This window comes from Mastigoproctus giganteus, chromosome 5 (genome assembly GCF_048544385.1).
Source record: "Mastigoproctus giganteus isolate SK-2022 chromosome 5, ASM4854438v1, whole genome shotgun sequence".
Lineage (NCBI taxonomy): Eukaryota > Metazoa > Arthropoda > Arachnida > Uropygi > Thelyphonidae > Mastigoproctus > Mastigoproctus giganteus.
Window position 1 is genome coordinate 211362364 of NC_143579.1, and position 21789 is coordinate 211384152.

The window sequence follows — 21789 nt, forward strand, 5'->3', positions numbered from 1 at the left end:
ATCTTGTAAACTGTTTCAGTATCCGAGTGTTTGCAGTATCCAGATTTCAGCTGCGTTACATTGTACAGGTAGGAAGTAACAACTTTTTATGTTATTCTTATTGAAGTTTCTAGTTAGGAAATGTGCCATTTTTGCGAATTACATGTTCTGAATGATATATGTATTGTTAATTAATGCTAACTAATGTGCACTCATACTACAATATTCATGAGTAGAATCCCTAGATCATATATCCTGCAATATTACAGAGTATATAATCATTGGATTAAAATAAAATTAATACCAGTATAAATAGTAGTTCATTACACGTGTGAAAATTATGAAGTATAGATGTTGCTTCCCCCCCCCCCATTTGAAAATTATCTTAAAAAGGATGCCACAAACCTTATGCAGTGGTGAAATATTTGGCAGGCTACATATATGTACACTGTATTGCTAAAAGTAACTGGACACCATGTTTTAAAGAAAATTTTATTGATACTTTTGGCCTAAATTACCTACCATGTTGGTAGATTCCAAACCATTTTTCTATAACAGGAAGGCAGTGTTTTGGTTCATTCTAGCACAGCAATCAGTTCAGCTACTGATTGCTGTGTTGGAGTTATTGGCCTGATCCCAGTAAAGCTTTTGTAAGCTCATATTTTCAAACCATGCCACTACATTCCAAATAAATGACATTTATACTTCTGATAAGGCAGATTTTTATTCGTGCAACACTAAGGCAGCTCATAATGAGTTGTCTTGGTGATTCACAAATAAAAGTGGTACTGACCTTTTTGGTTGAAATGAAGTGGGGCAGTACAATAATTATTGAAACAGTATGCTACTGTTTCAGTAGTAATTCCAGCCTACACAACACAGCTGGTACTACTGCATTATAAGTTTATAGTAAATATGTGATTGCTTAGATTCCAAAATTAAAAATAAAAAAACTTCTTACACACACACACACACCTATCATAATTTTCAATGAGAAAATTTAGAACTACCTGCACTATAAAGTATTTTAAAATGGAATAGATGTTAACTGTCTATCTACAGATTAAGGAATAACTTAATTAGAATTAAGCAAGCAGAATAAGTATTGATTTAATTGAAATGTGCAAATTCTCTGTCGTATCTTTATAAGAATCAAATTTAATTTAAATACAGTTAAGATTAATTAAATCTCCCTCTTTTTATTAGGAAAGTTGTGATTGGTTTTGCATTTATGGTACCTGATGTAAAATACAATGAAGCTTACATCACCTTTGTGTTCACACATCCTGAATGGAGACGAGCTGGAATTGCCTCCTTTATGTTATACCACTTAATTCAGGTAATGAAAAATTATTAAGTTTTGCTAAAAATGAATTCTGTTAGTTTAGTGTCTTAAGAAAGAAACATTAATTCTGCAAAGTTTCCTAATTTAATCAATAAGGGGTATTGTTATATGCAGGTGAACAAATAGAAGCCAAAGAGAGGGCACTGACTCTCTTTAAATATTACAGCTGTGAATTATATATAGGCTCCAAAAAAGCAATAAGTGTTTGCTATTTTATTTTGTACTTTCTATGTAGCCTTATAGTTCTAGTTACGTTGGTTATTTTTATTTTTAATTTAGATAAGAGTTTTTGTAGATTACTACTTAATATACGTAAAACCGTTGTTTCGTTCGAACCTTCCAGCCATTGTTTTTGTATAGAGTGGTAGGAATTCAAATTTTTAATTGTGGTAACTAGGTAGCGCTAACGTAAAAATATATAGCGTAATATGCATCACTGCATTTCGGATTCTATTATTGTAGTATTGACAATTAATTAATTAAATTTATTGATCTTATTAATTTAAAATATCATGCCCCAGACTAGAGCAGCAAAGCAACGGGCACAAAGTGGGAGGAGTGCTGTGACTCGGGGGAGAACTGGGGGATTCTTCAACACATCACAGCCTAAAAAAAAAATGTGCAACTTGTGAAATGTTTGCCAAACATGATCTAGCCAAGGAGGATGTCTTTGTGTGTGTGCCAGGTGCAGAGAGTGTCTAGAAATTAGGCATCAACTCAGCGTTCTAATGGGCATCTATTGACAGCTTGAGGTGTAGGGTAGATGCCCTTGAAGAAATTAATATTAGGGGCCTGTCAAGCTCTCAGCTGCCCAACTCAACGCCAGAGCTCACTCCTGGGCATCAGGCGACACAGTGGCAATCTCCAAGGCAGAATGCGCTGGTCCCAGAGGAGTTAGTTATTGTTGGTGACTATTGTCAGGGAATATATTGTGTAAAAAGGATAGATGGAATAGGACCAGGATACGTCTGCCAGAGGCAAAAGTTGATGATGTTGTGAAGCATATATCATCTTTTAAGGGCACAAAGGGTGATATTGTTGTACACGTTGGCACTAATGACATTAACAGTAGGAGATCTACAGATTTACTTAACAACAGGTCATTGACAGGTTTTGCAACAGGTCAATGTTGCAAAAAAGTTGTGAGTTAGGGTTAAATTTGAAAGTGTTTGCAATTCTGCCCAGACACGATAGGAGGGAGTACATGATGAGAGCCTTGTCAATTAATTCAGCCCTGGAGAGAATGTGCAAGGCTCATGGGATAGAATTTTTTTCAGCCTGGTCTGTGCTTGTTAACAGGAGAGACTGCTTCTACAGGCATGGGATACACTTAAATAGAAAGGGTGCAAGAATATTTGCTGATGTTATCGAGGTAGTGTTAGGTGGGTCGGAAAACTGCTAGCTTGGAGGCATTCTCAGACTAAAAGGTTAAAAGTAGCCGCATTAGAATAAGCAGCGGCCTGGAGCGAGGGGTGCTGGGGATTTCAGGGGCTGATGTCAGTCATTGTGAAACAGGTGGGAATATGGGATGTGTTAGGGTAACTAAGAATAAGAATAGGTGCATGTATACTTGCATGTATACCAATGCTAGAAGTATAGTAAATAAATTTGAAGTGTTGGTCAAGACATCAAAGGCAGATATTTTTGGGATAGCAGATATAAGGAATTCTGAACTGGAATTTGGGGAGTACAATGTGTACAGAAAGGATAAACAGGATAGAAAGGGAGGAGGTGTTATGCTGTTAATTAAGAAAAACATAAAATCAAAAGAGGTGCATCCAGTTGATACAGATGAACAGTGCACTGTTGAGTCAGTTTGGTGTGACATAAGCACTGCGAAAGCAAAAATAAGAGTAGGGGTGTGTTATAGACCTAATGACTCGAATGAGTACAATGAATAATTGTACAGAGAAATAGAGTGGGCTAGTAATTCAGAATGTCTTATAATGGGGGATTTTAACTTCCCAGATATTGATTGGAACTTGTGGGTTGGTCACTCACACACTAGTAAGACTCTTGTGGATTTATTGGATGATTGTTTTCTGCAGCAGCATGTTCGAGAGGCAAGTCACTAGGCGGCAGTGATCACAGTGTACTGATGTGGGATTTACTTAAAGATATAATTACCATCAAGGGTTTTTGCTTCCGTAAAGGTGACTACAGTGGTCTCAGACAGTTTTTAAATTCTGTACAGTGAGATCAACTAATGATGTTACCAACAGCAAATTCTAAGTGGGAAGCATTCAAGGAATTAATCGTGGAAGCTATTAAAAGTTTCATACCTATTAAGAAATATTGTTCAAGGTTTAGGCCTAAATGGTTGTCAAATGAACTAATGAGACTTGTGGCAGAGAAGAAAGATGCATATAAATTATCAGGCAACACAGAAGCTTATGGCAGATATAAGCTAGTCTGTAATCAAGTCACAAAGGAGGTTAGGTAGGCGAAAGCAGATTACGAGAAATCTTTGGCAAAGGATGCAAAGAAAAACAGCAAAGAGTTCTTTACTTATATAAACTCTAAAAGGAAGGGGATAAATTTGATTGGTCCACTTGATATCGATGGTTTTACTGTTGATGATCCTGCTCAGATAGCAAACAAACTGAATGAGTATTTTCCATCTACATTCACACATAAGAAGTTATTCAAGGAACAGACGGCCAGATGTTTATCAAACTCTAACAGGGAGTTAAATGATTTTGTAATAACTGAGAACAAAGTGGAGGAGAAATTGTTGAAGTTAAACATAAGAAAGGTGGATGGGATCTATCCAGTTATATTAAAGGAGGCAGCAAAGGAAGTAAGCAAACCCTTAGCCATAATTATGAGAGCATCCTTGGATTCAGGGGAGGTCCCCACGGACTGCAGATGTGCAAATGTATCTCCAATTCACAAAGGGGAATCGAAGGGCGACATGAGTAATTACAGACCAGTTAGTTTAACTTCTGTTCCGGGTAAAATAATGGAATCACTGGTTAAAGATGCATTGCAGGATCATCTAGACAAGACTGCAGCAATAATTCAGACACAGCATGGGTTTGTTAAGGGAAAGTCTTGTCTGACAAATTTGATAGGATATTATAATGTGGTTACAAAGGAACTGGACGCAAAAAATAATTTTGATATCATATACTTGGATTTCAGGAAAGCTTTTGATACTGTTGCACATGGAAGACTACTTATTGGAGCAGAATGGTATTAGGGATAAGTTGCTATAATGGATAAAGGATGGTTCAGTGGGAGAAGAGAGGTGGTGGTAATCAATGGGTGCTGCTCTTCGTGGACTAATGTTATTAGTGGAGTCCTACAGGGTTCGGTGTTGGGTCCACTGTTGTTTTGTATATTTATCGATGATATTGATGAAGGTATATCAGGCTTAGTGTCAAAGTTTGCAGATGATACAAAGGTTGGCAGGGTTGTTAATGACAGTAATGGCAATGTGCTACTGCAACAGGATCTAGATAATTTGGGCAGATGGGCTACCAGAAAGTAGATAATGCAGGATGTCTAGGTAGACTTTAGCATCCGTGGCTTTGTCCAAAACAACTAACTGTCCCAGGCCATCATGCTGCCTCCACCAAACTTCATTATCAGGACAATAGTCTGGGAGGTAGTTTTCTCTGGGCATCTACCACACCCAAGCACGACTAGCATACATGTACCTTGACTTGTAACTCTAAAGCACAGTTTTCTAATGGTCTATATTCAAGAATGGCCAGCCTTACATCAAGCTAGACATCATTTGACATTAGTCAGAGTGAATTGTTGCAGAACTCTAGTAACCCATATCCTGCAACATTTTCTGTACTGTAACAACATCATTCCAATCCGACAATTCTCTGCCTGGCTGTGCTGTAACATTGTCAGCTTCAGTTTTCCCTTAAGTTTTAGCAACAGTCTGCTTTCGTTTTCAGGTAGTGTCTCACTGGAAATCTGTTACCTCCGTCAATCAAATTATCTTACATTCCCAATTATACTTGTTTCTTTGAAGGCTTATGAGTATATTTATATAGTTGTGTCTCGTAATATGTGGTGCTTGGTTAGAATGTCACCAGCTGTCGGTGGAGGTGTATCTGGATATTAATGGTAGGGTAGTGCATATACTGTAACCATTGTATTTAAAGCTCTGGTATAATTTGTTCTCTTTCTCCTTTTAATTTTACAATTTTTCTTTCCAATACTAGTAGGCCTACATGAGAAAACGGTTTTTTTTTTTACTATAGTAACAAAAACGTGCTGGTGTTTATTTTCCATATTTTATTTATGTTTTGCAGTTATTTGCTGTTGATAGTAGCAAGTGCATCCAATAAATGCATAAAAACATGTTTTTTACTATATGCATATAGACTAAGTTGTAAATTAACTAAGGTCACATGTCCTCTGGTAGTTTTGGCACACAGGGTCTGCTAATTTCCATCAAACCTGCATAAAGTGCAGGTTTCTTATTTAGCAAAGTTCCCAATATTTAAATATATTTTGTCAAATCAAGAGAAATGTGAATTGATTGCACATAGATTATTTTCGAATTAGTGAACCATAGGCATTTGTAACTTAATTTACTATTGAACAGGTCAGTGTCTTTGCACCATGTTTTGTTCGTAGTAAAGTGTCCAAGTCATTAATTTGCATTGTTTTAATTGTATTGCCTTATTTTATACTATTGCACACAATCGGGCATCTCTCATATTGTGGACTTATACTAAGGGTTGTCACTATTGAAATAACAGGATACCTGCCCACCCAATGATCAGTAAGCCAACAGGCTTCAAAACAGTACCATCCTTGGGTGGTGGTATCTGCTTAGAATAAGTTCCTTCTGAGTTGTTGGGTAAATCCTACAATGAGCTAACTTCTACCGTATTCTGCCTTCTGCTCTTTACTGACAACACGGCAGGCTTCCTTTATTGTCCAACAATTTTAATTTTTCTCTACGGCACTTTTCTCCATCCCTTTCACTCCTTCACTCAAAAATACTGTTTGCTACTGACTTACTGAAGAATATAAAATAATACTGTATTAATAATATAATAAATGACATATCAAAATTGTAAAATATAGAGCTTATCAAGAGGTGTCACAATATTCTATACACTATCTTCAATATTTTCGGCCATTAGAAAATTGAGGTTTGCATCGGTTTATTGGAAAAGATCAAGCATCTGGTTTGGAATTAATCCAACCATTAGATGGAGTCTTATTTGATAGAAGATTGAGGATTGCCCTCAAACTTAGGAGGGCAATTTTATACTGGCATAAGTTCAAGATCATTTTGATGTTTGCAGTCAGTCTGGGTTCTTTTATTTTTATAGACAGTGTTGGAATCTGAAGCACTAAGGCCAAAGCATTTGTTCATGGTTCCACATTGATTGGGGGTTTTTTTGCCACCCCCCCCCCCCTTAAGTAGCCAAAACTTAGTAACCATGCAAGAAAGCATTTAGTGTTTCTTTGAGCTATTGAGCTCCAGAGTTCAGCACCATATAGAAGTGACGAAAGAAACATTCTTCTTCTTCTCCACTTGTGAAGGTATCCGCAATATGAGATACAATTAAACCAATGCCAATTAACCACCAACTCTTAAACTACCTAGAAACCTTCCATCTGATCAACGATTGCCAGTATGGATTTTTGTCAGTGTCAGTCCACTGGTGATATTTTGATCGCTCACTGAGGGTGGTGGCTCTCTGTCTTCTCCACTAATGCTGGTGTCCCCCAAGGTTCAGTTCTTTCCCCCACTCTTTTCCTCTTGTATATTAATGACCTTCTTCCATTGACTGGAAATCCTATCCATAGTTTTGCTGATGACAGCACATTGCATTCCACTTTCCATTTTGAGAAACCTTGCCCTGTTCAATCAGTTTCAACTTCTCGAACATTCGCTACCAATTCCTTAAATGCCAATCTCCAGTGGGGCAAAGACAACTTAGTTGATTTCAATCCTTCTAAAACTCAGTCTTTTCTTATATCTCACAAAAAGGATTCTTCTGCTCTTGTTTCTAGGAAAGATGATATATCTCTTTTGGGGATTACCCTGACTTCTAATCTGTCTTAACACAAGCACGTTACAAATATTGCTTCCTCTGTACCTAAAAAACTCTTTCTCTTTCGCTCTCAGCATTACTTTTCTTCCAAACAGCTGTTCACTCTGTACAAATCACAGATCCTCCCTACCATGGAATATTGTTTCCACATCTGGGTCGGTGCCCCCAAAACCACTCTCAGGCTTCTCAATTCCATTCAAAAGAGGGCAGTTAGGTTAATTAATGACTCATCTCTGAGTCTCTCCACTCGTCTCATAGATGTACTGTTTGTGCTTGCATGCCTTTTCTACAGATACTTCCATGGGCACTGTTCTTCTGAATTGGCTTCTGTAATTCCTGCTCGCTCTCTCTCTTTCAAAACAGTCCAAACACATGCCGCCACCAGTAAACATCCATTTACCATCCAACTTCAAACTCACAGAATCAAGTTTTCATCTTCCTTGTTTATTCATTCAACTGCCATTTCCTGGAACAACCTTCATTCATATGTATTTTCTGAAAATTACAGCCTACAGAAGTTCAAGTCTAATGTCAACAAATATCTTCTCTCGTCTTCTCAACCTCCAAACCAAGCACAGTACTAAGTACTATAGGTTCTAATACCTCTCGTGTTTTGAGGTTTTCATAAAAAAAAAATATATATATATATATGACTTGGACAATTTAATTCAATACAAACAAAATATAGTGCAAAGGCATGGACTGGTTCAATAGTGAATCTTAAGTTCAATTTTCCCATGCTTCTTGCAAAATAATTGCCATAATTTAATTTACATATATTTGTAGTGCACCTGGAAGGAGGATTGCCACTGATTTAAAATGGAATTTTTGCATATTACACGAAATACCTTCAAAATTAACAGCATTCAAAAGGGTGTACCTGGCTGGGAATCTACTAAATTTAAAAAAATTCCCTAACCTCTATCTTCCCACCACTATTTAGTTTCATCAAGGAATGAGTATGACGAGCCAAGTGGTCATAAGCGAGTGCAGTAGTACTTTGAGTGGACTGTGGTTCAACCCTTGACAACTGCTAAATACAATTAATAATTGTATTCGTGATTTATTGTAAACTCTTCTGGCCTGGCAATTGTGCCAGAATATAAACAAGAACATTAGCCTAATTTCTGATGCCTTGGTAAAGAAAATGCTGTTCGGTATATGTGAAAATACTATTAATTAATGAGTTGAGCTGTTTAAAATTCCATTGTATTCATTGCCTAAATAAATTTATATGCGTGCCATAGGTGGTGAACCTATGGCACGCATATAAACTTTTTGGGCTCATAGAATTCAGAGCATGCCAAAAATATTTCAGACTTTGAAACATCACTCCAGGAATTCACCGTGAACCAGTGTGACCTGTGCATGCTCGTTCTCTCTCTCTCTGGTAGGTATGTAGTGACATCACACCATTCAGTAAATAGCTGTATTCATGCAGTGATTTGGTTTGGTGTGGTGAGACATGCAGATGAAATTGTGCAATTAAATATCTTGAAAATTGCCTTCCAAGGGGCACGCCAGGGTAGTTTTTTGAAAGATTTAGCCAGTTTTGGCACACCCTTAAAAAGGTTTTCCACCACTGGCCTAAGTTATATTAATTTAAGCTCTCAACTTAATGGAAGATATTGTTAGGTAGCAATCTGATTTTGGATTGGTTTCTGCATTTTTTCATTCTTCTCTTTGTTTGATGCAGGTGGTGGTTAAAACATTAAGGGCATTTGTCTGAGCTTGGCTGAAAAGTATATAAGAATATTTCCAATTGTCATTTGGCTTTTGTACTTATTCTGAAACATTACCAACAACCCTAAAAAAAATATACATTTGATGTTAGAGGACCTCACATCCCCAAGCAGTTTTGCAGCAATGGCTAATTTTCACTCACTGTAGCGAGTTGCGCACAGAAATGCAAGAACCAGCACTCCACTATCATCATGCTTACTCTTTTTCAGTTGGGAACTTGGTCTTAGAATAGTTCTAACTCATTTCTTAACAAATTTGGTAATAATCAAACCCTCAGCAGTTGGACATTATACACTTATTTTAAGGGGCTAACTGTGGGTCTGGAGTAATGTATGCAGTTGCTGTTATGCATCTTGCAAGATGCCATATGTAGCCACAAAAAGTGCATGGTATATTGATACCATTGCAGTGAAAATGTAAAAAACTTACATTCAGAATATAATTTGGAATTTAAAAAAAATTTTTTTTTCTGTAATCATAAATAAAATGATTGATATGATAAAATGAACATTAAGACCTATAAAAAAAAAACACTTTTTTAATAGGTCTTGACCCCTTGCCGGGCAATTTTACCATAGGTTACGCTAAGAATGAAACTGCTGCCATTGGCAATGGACTATTTTGTATAATATTAATAAAGACTAATGAAGCTCAAGTTTAAATTTAATTGATAGTGTTAATAATAATGAGTAATGTTGCCTTATATAGATAGGCATTTAAGAAATTTTCACTTGATTTATTAATTTGATTTTAGTATCACTTCTTTAATTAGTGTTCTTCATAAATGTTTGTTATACTAAGAAAAGTTTTTATTCTAGACATGCATGGGAAAAGATGTCACTCTTCATGTTTCTGCCACGAACTCTGCTATGTTGTTATATCAGAAGTTTGGTTTCAAAGTAGAAGAGTTCATTGTGGATTTTTATGATAAATATCTTCCAGCTGAATCAAAAGAATGTAAACACGCAATGTTTCTTCGACTTAGTCGGTGACAAAACAGAAGAGTTATTACTGCTCTACTCTTCCTTTCGCAATGTTTGCTTTATCAAGTGATGTGAAGGTCACTTGAGGTGCAAAATTCTGTATATTAGCTGCTGTTATGATATTACAGATAATCCATATCATCCTGTGCTTGTATGTGCCAACAGTATATCTGCTACTTCTGTACTCTAAAACAACAGGTAATATTTTTATTATTTGATTTATCTCTGAAAGTTATATCACACCGAGCTTTTCTATATAAATAGTTGACATGTGAAGACCTAGTAGTCTAGCAATGCAAACTTTCTGAATATTTGTATTCCTCTGTTGAGTACCCAGGTGCCTGCCATATTATATTACCACTAAAGGGAATATTTTTCTGATAGAAAGGCACATGGATGTGTCACTTAAATTGAACTGAGGGAAATTCAGGAATAATTCTCATTAAACATTCTCAAAACTTTTTTTTTTTTTTTTTTGAGTAATTTAATTTTTTTTATTTATAATTTTTAAATAAGGAATTTCACCCACAATACAAAGGAGGCTATAGTTGGTCATGTAGTTTTGCCATCGATGAAGATTTGATGGCAAATTTAGTAAATTCAAGCAGTGTATAAAGAAAAAAAAAAAAAAAAAAAAAATCACATGGGCATGCACTTGTAGTTTTTTTTTTAGATTAAAAGCTGGAAGTTCAAAATTGTGCACCTTGCACTAACTACTGTGAGCACTAAGAGGAGAGTTTTTTTTTCAGTCATTTTCAAAATTCTGAAAATTCATAAAAATTTGTATATAAATGCTTTAAATATTACTTTGTTCTTACTTTGGCCAGTATTAGGGTGAAATTACTTCAAAAATAAAATCAGAATTAAAAAAAATTGAAAAACACAAAAAACCTTATTTTTTAATATAATACTTCTACTTTGATTATATATCACTTGATTCAAATTTTTATCAACTTCTGGATCTGGAATTCCAAAGAATTTTGCCTTTTCTAAGCCAAAATCAGACAATGGCAGACAGGTGCAATCTCTTTGTACTGTTTTCAAATCTATTTTCATGCTGCCACCCATTATAAACTGTCTACATACAAACAACCTTGAAAAACATCTGTATGCATATGACTCCTCAGGGCTCATGTATTTACTCACAATATGGCAACAAAATGTATGTGTAAAAATTAATTTTTTTTTTTTTACCATTAAGTATTGGGGGAAAGTCAATTTCAAATTAAGAGAATTACTTGTTTTCACCATTTAAACATTTTAGTTTCCAGTTTTTTAAAAAATAAACTTCAAGGTGCATTTTGTAATTGCACCTTGCACTGTGTGTCTTCTAGGAACTAGATATGGTCTAACAAAGTTAAATGCAAAACGACTTGCATGGGGTCAATGATGTTGAAAACTAAAGGCCAGGATTCAAGAACACCTCAGTCACATATTAGGGAACGTGGAAGCTGCTCCAGGATGTGTTGTTCCATTCTATGCCTGAGAGGGAGTGTATGTTCAGGAATGTACACTATTCCGAGGACATTTTTTTATTTTATTTATTTTTTAATGAAAATCTCAAACAAAAGGTATTAATTGAATTGTACTTACCTCTACTCTTTCTCAAGTAATGCAGAAAGCCATTAACTGGCAACTTTTTTTTTATCTTGAAACCTTCCATCTGATCAATGATTGCCAATATGGATTCCATTAGTGTTGATGTACTAGTGATATACTGACTTACGTTACCATTCTATGGACAGATTCACTGGAAAGGTTTGTGAAACTCAACCTGTTGCTCTTGAAATTTCAATTTGATTGGTTGGCATGAAGGTGTTCTAAATAAACTTCCATCTTATGGATTGTTGAGTACTTTTTGTAATTTGGTATCCAGTTTCCTCTAACCATTCACTGCAGATGATGGTAGATGGCTATCTTCTAATTTCTCCACTAATGGTGGTATTCCCAAAAGTTCAGTTCTTTCTCCCACTCTTTTTGCATTGTATATTAATGACCTTCCATTGACTGGAAAGCCTGTCCATAGTTTTGCTGATGATTTGCGTTTTACCTTCCAGTTTGAGAAATCCTTAAATGTTGATTTCCAGGTAATTCTCCAGTGGGGCAAATAAAACTTAGTTAATTTCAATCCTTCTAAAATCCAGTCCCTCAGTCCTGCAAAAAAGATTCCTCCGCTCATCTTCAGCGACACTGATTTCTAGACATGATCACACCTATTAGGGATTACCCTGGATTCTAATCTCGCTTGGCATAAGCAAATCACAAATATTGCTTACTCTGTCTAAAAAACTGGGTTTTCTCTTTCGCTCTCAGTGTTACTTTTCTTCCAAACAGCTGTTCACTCTGTACAAATCGCAAATCTGCCCTACCATGGAATATTGTTCCTACATCTGGGGCTGTGTCCCCAAAACTCAGGTTTCTAGATTCCATTCAAAAGAAGGCATCAGGTTAATTAATGACTCATCCCAAAGTTTCTCCACTTTGTCTGATAGCTTTTCTTCTGTTACATGCCTCTTTTTATAGATACTTCCATAGGCACTGTCCTTCTGAAATGGCTTCTACAATCCCACCCCTCCAAACACATGCCATAACCAATCAGCATCCTTTTACTGTCCAACTTCAACTCACAGAACCAATTTTACTTCATTTATCCCTTCAACTTCTGGACCAATCTTTATTTCACACATATTTCCTGAAAATTACAATCTACAGAAATTCATTCAAGTCAACAAGTATTTTCTTCAGCCTACACACAGTACTTAATACTGTGTGTGGGCCAATAGCTTTCATGTTTGAGGTTTTCATAAAAACAAAATCAATTTTCATTGGAATAGTGGACTTTTTGAATATGAAAGCCATGATACAAATCTTTGCCACCTATTTAAAAAAGCAGTTGACTCTTACTTGAATAGTTTAATGTAGTATGCAAATTGAAATTCTCTACTTATGTTTGGGGAGCTGACTATTGTCACTGTCCACCTGGTATCGTGGAAATTAACAGGTGTACATTATGATTAAACAGCTGAACAGCATTAGGAGTCAAGATATGTTCAGTTGTTTTCGAATGCCCCTGCTAGAATCAAAATGTTTTGAATGTAACTTGTTTAATTTGCCCCTAAACTATGTAACAATATTACTTGCAGTTATTTGAATTATGTCACACAAATTCTGAATGTGTGTTTTTTTTTAATTTTGGTGTAGGAGAAGCACTGAGCTATATTATTTTCAAGGCACTTAGAAGAATTTAAAAAGTTGTTGGAGGTTTGAAAGTAAAGATAGTGATTAGTACAAAACGTATGTATTTTAGTGTATATTTTGTAAATAAAAAACAAAATTCAGAAAAAAAAAAATGGTCTTTTGTCAGCAATAGATAAAGCAAAACACATGGCAAACATGTTTACAAACACTGCTATTGGCTGAGAGGAAGGACTACATGGTCCAGTTGGAGACAATCGTAAGCCCTGAAATAAGTAGTCGCAAGTTAACATCGCTAGAATCAGCTATTTTATAGAATCAATTTTCAAAACATCCAAACCATTAAAATGCACTGCACTTTCACCGTTTATTGTCCTGGACACTCGGGTTTTTTTGTCCAGCAAACAGAAAATCAACAACAGAACACACACAAGTTACAGACAGTATAAATGGTGCAATATGGCCTTACTCGCTGATTCTCCTAAAAACCCTACTCCAACAACTTTTATTGCTATGTTTGGTTATAAGAATCAATTTTGAACTTTGATATTTTTCTAAAGCACATTTCAGGAGTTCACTACCATAAAACAATAAAAACTTCACTTTCCGATTTATTGGGCTTTTCTGTGAGTTATAAATGTGATCTTATTGCATTAATACCGATGGCAGAAATTCTGTGGGTTTTTACATTATTATGGTGAATGTGTTTCCCCTTCACTGAAATCTTCAATCATAAAAAACAAATAAATTTTCAGAATCTTCTCTTCATTCCTATTTTTTAAGCAGCTTCGTAAACTTGTGCGTATTGTTAGTTGCAATTTGTGCATGTTATTGATTGCTTATCTTTTTTACTGTTTTAAATTTTACAACAACAAAAAAATCCTTTTTTGTTCTTGTGTATTGTATTGTTTATACGCTCTACATTATTTATTGTTTTTTCAGCCTCATTTAACTTGGTAAAATCGCAAAATGCTGTAAACAAATACCGTACATACGGCTTGGTGAAGTTTGTTGGGGGTTATAATCTTGGTGAGTTGTGCTGTACATGTATTTAGTTTCTATAAAACTGAAGTTGGACTTGCACACTTAAAAAAAAAAAAAAAAAAAAAACCAATTACATATGTAAGTGAGGGTGCCTGTAGTTTGCAGAGTACCTCAGGCCAGACTGAGTTATCAACACATACCTGCAGTTTATCTCACAAACCAAAGTTGAATGATGTAAAAATTCTATTTAAATAATGAATAAAAATTACACATAATAGAAATACCCGCTATAACTAAGTTTAAGGTAAGTCATGTTGAATTCCAGACCCCTGAGGAATTTCAGATAAGGTGAGACTTCACTCAACCAGAGACAAGTTAATCCGTTTCTGTGATTGTCCCAAGTGTATAACCATAATTCTCTCCTCACACTTTGCTTATTTGAAAATTAGCTCTCAGGGTTATTAAGAGCAGTAAAGTGCCACATCCCAAATGGCACTTTATTGCTGTTGTTTACATCTGAAGTTCTAGCAGCAGCTTTGAAACAAAAAGAACAGGGATTGGTTGTTATGTGGTAATAATTGCTTTTAAGAGAGATCTTTAAAATGCCACAAGAGATTTAGGCCCAAGCTGCAGCTTTGGCCTAAATTTCTATCATCTCATAGTTGTAACAAATCACTTCAGTGCATGTATTTCTTTATGTCAGTTAAACAAGTAACAGTACTGGCTATTCATGAGTTTGAACCCTAAATAAGCCAGTGTACAAGATGTGTCCGAAAAGTTTTAGGACTGATTTTATTATTATTTTTTAAACAATACTATTAGTGCATACACTGGCCACTGTTGAAACTATTCACTATGAAGTCTGAACTGGCTCAATGCCAAGTTTTATCAGCGTGTACAAAAGCATTCTACTGAAAAGTGTTTAAATTAGCATAGTAAAATCACATCATGGATTCAAGGATTGAGTAGAGTGGTGATAAAATTTTGTTTCAAAGCCTGAAAAAGTGCAAAGGAAACAGTTGCAATGATGAGAGCAGCTTATGAACATGAAGCACTATCATGATTTAACTTTTTTTTTTGTTGGTATAGGCAGTTTCATAAAGGGTGGGAAGATGTTCACAGCATGTAGTAACAGAAGATTTTTGCCAGTCTCTCCCAATGATAGCAGACCAGCTTCACATCAAGGATACTACGATATTCATTTGTCAAAGATCTGTGGGGGGAAGGACAGGGAAAATGTGCTTGCACTTCATACTGCATGCATTGAGTGGAACAAGTTGCATGTTGCAATTTGATTGAGGGGCAGGCAGTGTGCCTTGCATAACTTGTGATGAATCCTGTTGCTTTGCATATGAACCCGAAACAAGAAGACAATCACAATACGTTGGAGAAAATTCACCAAGACCAAAGAAACTGGTTCCAAAGTCTTGAACCAAAACAATGTTGGTGGCTTTTTTTCTTTTTTTTTTTTTATTGACAAGAAGTTGTACACAAAGAATTTTTACCAGGACAGACTGTTGAGAAGAATTCAGTGTTAGGCCAGGCGTGGTCAAGTCAGGTGAGTGGTTCTTGCTTCATGACAGTGCACCCTCACACAACTTAACTATCTTCAAGCAGTTTCTTGCATGGAAGGGCACATTATAATGCAGCAGGCGCTGAATCCGTATACATTCCACGTTTGGCACCTTCTGATTTTCTGTTTCCCACAATTGACAGTGTTTCAGAGATCCTAACCAGTGTAATGAGGAAGTTAAACAGGGTTCTGCATGACTATGCAAAGAGGTGTATCGAGTTATGAATGATGTACATTGAAGATTAAATGGTAATAAATTTTTTTTCCCTTGAGATTTTTAATTTTTTATGAATGTAGTTCTAAAACTTTCCAGACACCCCTTGTATACAAATCCACTTGGATTACTGCAAAAAATATATAAAATTAAAACTAAAAACTTACCTCTTAAGCCATTGGTCCTTACTGATTCAGTGTTTCAAGTTTACTAAGTGCACATTAAGACAAGAAACCTTCTTCTCTGTGAAAATTTTATTTTAGTGCAAAATTTACAGTACACATTTCCATTATATCCCACACTCCGTGTAGTGTGGGCAAACAGCAAGTCAGGATGAATGTGATGGTATTTACTAGACAGTTGATGACAGTTTTGTGAAGTGCATGTGATTTTTTTTTTCTTTTTATTATTTTAACATTTGTCACAATGTAACAGCTTGTCCATCTCCACTGGATCTCAAAACTATTTTACAAACACAAACTTAACAACCGTCCCTCCAGGTTACTCTCTCTTTCTCTCTCTCTCTCCTCTTCACATGTATTTGGCAAGATTTGGTGAAAAAAGATGGCATAGGAGGGGGGAAAAAAACGATTAAAAAAATGACTTTTTACTTAAATAGCATTAAACTTACAGCTTTTACTTCCATATACAAACATCATAGAACAAAAAAAAAGGTAAGATGAGGTACATAAAGGCTGTATATAGAAGGAAAGTGATATTGAGCAAATACTGAGGCAGGCTTATACCATCTTTAGTTAGAAATCTTAGCCAGATACATGGCTAGCACAGAAGTTATGACTATCAGAATGACCAGGAAGCAAACTTCTGTGCTGGATATGTCTATCTATGAAAAACTATGACAACAATCCATTACCAGTCAACAGTATTGAACAAATACACTTAAAGCATGATGATGCATTCCTGTCTGTACAAAACGTCCATATGTGAGCAGTGAACTTAAATGAAAAGGCCAGTATTTGAAAGAAGAAAACTTATGCTGTGGGAATGACTCAATAGTTTTTGAATTAACGAGTTTCCCTGAGATACATGTTTATGACAGTTTCTAAAATGCTAGGAGGGGAAAATAAAAAAAAATAAAATAAAAATGGCTTATTCGGCTGTTCTTAGAATACACTTCCAGCAATTTTATACACATGGTTAACTTTACATTAGGTATCTTTGCACATGGACAGAATGAACACACCAGTAATGGTATAAACCTAAAGTAAATAATGGTGGCAGATGAAAACAAATTAATGGTACAATAAGTTACTCCTGAAATAAACCCAAAACTCAAACATTATGATGTCTTGTTGAACATTTAATCCTACTCATTGACAGTGCCAGGCTGTTTCAATTGTATAATATTGAATTCTCAAAAGGAATTTATGCTCTATTTCCTAAAATACAAAATGCTTTGCAACTTCTAAAACACTAAATCTGACAAAATGTGAAAAATAGTACTAGATTGACAAAAGAATTTGATTTAAATTTAAAATATTATCCCATCCCACTACTACTTCACATAATTTTCTTTAAATAGAATAGAGAATTACTTCTTTTAGAGCTAACATAAAAATGTTTAACTGTCAGCATTTAAAAAAAAAAAAAAAAAAAAATATATATATATATATATGCCCTTCCAGTGTTCCAATATCAGTCAATTAAACTGGTATAACATGTTTGATTTGGAAAAAGCTCATTGCTTGAGCTCACTGGAAAGGGAGAACTTCCTTCTTCACAATGCCTCACCCAACTCTCATACTAAACATAAAGGAAGATCGGGCACATCCTGACCCCCCCCCCCCCCCCCAAACACACTTTGGAGAATATGACAGTTAAAGCATGTGCCACACCAAATAATCAGAATTTGCAATTTCCTTTCTACTAATTTAAAAATAACTGGCATCTCACAGAACTTATGGCACCGAACTGATTTCAAAGTTATTATATTTCTAAGTGGCAAATACAAACTTCATACTTTATTCATAAAGAAACAAGGAGAATCACAGCTAACACATCACTAAGCATTGAAGGACTTATTCCATCAATATTTTTGGGGGTAGTTCTTTTAATCACTGGAGTTTATTGATAAAACCAGGTTCTGTTGAAATCAGTATAATAAATAATTTTATATATCTTTACTCTTACCAAAAAAAAAGAAGAAAAAAAAAAGAGCAGATCAGCTGCAAATTTAATTCTGGGCCTCACTCCTTACATTAATAAATTATAAAGATAGTGGTCTAACTTATTAAACAGAAATACGACAATAGGTGTCTAAAGATTGTATCTTCTTGAAAAGGAGAAAGTTTGGTGTGCATGCAGAGAATAAATAGCATCAAGCCAACATATACAAGGCTGGAATTCATAGTTCAGTAAATACCACAGAAGGAATATCCACTCTTCATGTGAAAGAACCCAAGGCAGTGTTAAACAATTAACCATAGTATAAAACAGGAACAGTCCGATATGTGCAATATATCATTAGACTAAATATTTAAAATCCTACCATTTTCTTTTAAATTTATTAAAAGAAAGAATCTTTTCAAAGAACTGCTTCTAAAAGATATATAATTCATATTAAACTGTTGTATTTGAGTTTATGCTATTGATTTATTATCATTATTTATTATTATTCCCTTATGTGTACATATTCCTATAGTGCAATCTGGTTAAACTCTGAAGTTAACAGCACACATTCCAACTTTAATAAATCATAACCAAGAACTCTGCATAAAATGTCAACCAAATGTACACGTCACACTAAAGTCTAAAAAATTTCAATATATATATACCTAATATCTAGGAAAACAGTCAGAAAAAACAATGCTTACTAAACCTATTCAACTCCCTTTACATTACTTAATGTGAACTATACACTGACAGAAACTATTACAGGATATAACAGATACAAGAACTAATGCATATTTAAACTCAGTATACAAGGCAAAAGCTTTCTTCTCTCATAGATAATGGAAAAAGGTTTAGGACAATAGTAAACTTATGATTCTTATCCTTTTTCTCCACAAATGGTAAAAGAACACAAAAATTCTGACAAAATTAGCAAGTAAAAAATAGAATACAAAACAAACATGTGTTTATTATATCTAGATCCTAAAGGAGAGAAAAAAAGATTGTATATTGGAAAACTTTCTTGAACACATTGCATCAGTAGATACCACTATATAAATGGCAGTGATCTGCTACTTGAAAGTTTTAAATCCCACACTACTCACAAAATCCTTGTGGTTTAACAGATGTCTTACTCCTTTGTGTTCCCCCCCATACCCTTTCCCTTTTTTTAAACTTTCCAGGTGCTTATTCTGGCAAGGCTTGATCTAATGGAGATGTCAGTGCCTTAAACAGAGTACTGTACATACAAAAATACAATTCTGGCAGTGTACTGCATAAAATTAATCATCTAAGAGTAGAGACATCTGTTTGCTTTTTTTATTATTTTTTTTCCTCCTCCATTTTTTTTTTTGTACATTTCATTGAATATTCTAGTTAACAAGAGCACTACATGAAAATGATTGTACACAAGCGGATCCTGGCCTGAAGAATGAATAACTAGTTTTTCTTTAACTGCTTTTGTACCAAACGGTTTCTTAAATAACCTAGAACTAAATCCCAATGAACACACACACACACACACACACACACACACTGAAGCAGAAACTGTACAAATAACTTACAAGAAAATGTAATGCCATAAATTATTATGGATCCAATGAACTTTGTAGTTTTTGGATACTCCAAATTAAAAAAAAAAAAAATCTTTAGGCAACTTATTGGTCAAAGTATATGAATGTTTTCTTCCTTGGTAATTAATGACTGCTACTTAAAACTAAATGTTAGAAATTACAAAAGGTCAAGTTACAGATTAGTAAAAACGTAGATTAAAAGCTAGTTACAGAATTTTTAATACCTGCATTACTGAGAGCTATCTCCTTAATATACTAAACTCTACAACCGGATTTTTCTACTAATTCTCAGTGTTCAGCTAAACAGAATTCTAATGAAATATATCTATCCCACTGCTAACATACAAACATAAATACTTGGCAGTTTTAAGATTAAACAAGCTCTGGTAAAGGAAGTTTCTGAATATGCAAAAATGTACAGCTTTTATTGCTTGCAAAGCTAGCAGCTATATGTTTTAACCCCCAAAACGCCAGTTCCAGAGATATTTCTAATAACTTGCTATTTCCCCATATTGCATAATTATGAAAATAATCTATGGACATAATTAGTATGATGGTATAAAAATTATTTTACATGCACTGGGCATTAAAGTATGTATAATTCTGTGTACAATCAATTTTTAATCTGTCACATAAGAATAAATGTTTTGTTTATGGTGTAAATGAAGAATGTCACTGTTGCATTATTTTTCTCTTTTTTTTTTCTTTTTCTTACAGCACAGTTGCTAATGTTCTAATTTGCATATATATATGTATATATAATATATATATATACTTCATGTATGTACAGGGACAGCACTTCAAAATTGATCAAATTTTACACCATGAAAAATACTATTCAAGCAACAATGATAACATGAGCAGTAGAGGCCAATATACAGCTCAACTGGTATAATTAATGACACTATTCAGCACAAATATGTTGCATAGACATACACACACATCATTCTGACAAATTTTAATGCCTAGAGCAGACAAAGGAGTTTAGAAGTCAGGTTTGGAAAAATAGACCAATAGACTAATGTGAAGCATTCCAAATTTGCTATGATGAAAGATTATCTTACATATGAAAAGGCGTCTTTATAGCGAAGAAGAAAAATGAACGTAGCTTGTGCTATGTAGCCGTTCATTGTAATGATTCATAAAATTATCTTACATATGAAAAGGCTTCTTTATATTGAAGAAGAAGAAAAATGAATGTAACTTGTGCTATGTAGCCACTCATCGTAATGATTCATAAAATTGAGTTCTTTGGAAGTGGGTGGGAGAGAGAGCAGGGAAAGTTGGCGTTCACCTGAACATTTCCCCACCCATTTTTTATTAATATAGAATGGCACTTCAAACTTCCACCCCTCCCAATTGGAAGAAAGAAAATTTCCTAATACTTAAATTTAAAAAAAAAAAAAAAATAAATAATAATAATAAAATTACCTGTTTCTACTTATACTATTTTATACAGTCACTAAGATGTTAAAGATTTAAATCCTCACAGTGGTGACGTTTTTATACAAAATGAATCCTACAGCAAATGCAATTATATACAGGGTATCCCAAAAAGACCTGAACAACTACATAAATTCATTTCAAAAAGAAAAAAAGTTTTTTTAAAAAACAATTTACAGCCATTGAAAGAACAACTCAAAAAAAATTTTTAAAACCATATTATAGGTGATATGGTTAAAAAAAATGGTGGGACTTGTGTCATATAAGAGTAGGCAAAGTGAAAATGGTGGCTCCTCAACAGAAGGTTCAATGTGTGGCATGGCTCATCGAATGAAATCTGACTTTCAAACCCAAAGAAATTAACAATTGATGTATGGACAATAACCATCCATCTCATACTAGCATTTGTGAGTGGCATCGAAGGTTCATGGAAAAGGGAAATGTCAATCTCAAAAAAGGGTATGGACATCCTAGAACAAGTGCCAAAGGTGTGGAATGAGTGTAGAGGAACATTTGCTAGGAACCCTTCCAAATCAATCAGAACTCCTCCAGGGAGCTTATGTACCAAGATCTACTATACACAGAGCC

At 34.7% G+C, this 21789-nt stretch overlaps 1 protein-coding gene across 1 annotated transcript in view; it reads left to right on the forward strand.

Moving 5' to 3' along the window:
* Positions 1-13345, forward strand: part of Atac2 (Ada2a-containing complex component 2) — a 95257-nt gene extending 81912 nt beyond the window's left edge. Inside the window, exons 15-18 of the mRNA XM_090373682.1 lie at positions 20-68; positions 1186-1318; positions 9924-10286; positions 13290-13345. Of these exons, the coding sequence (XP_090229808.1) occupies positions 20-68; positions 1186-1318; positions 9924-10097 (356 nt within the window). The 3' untranslated portion in view covers positions 10098-10286; positions 13290-13345. The remainder of the gene's footprint in view (positions 1-19; positions 69-1185; positions 1319-9923; positions 10287-13289) is intronic.
* The last annotated feature ends 8444 nt before the right edge of the window (positions 13346-21789 follow it).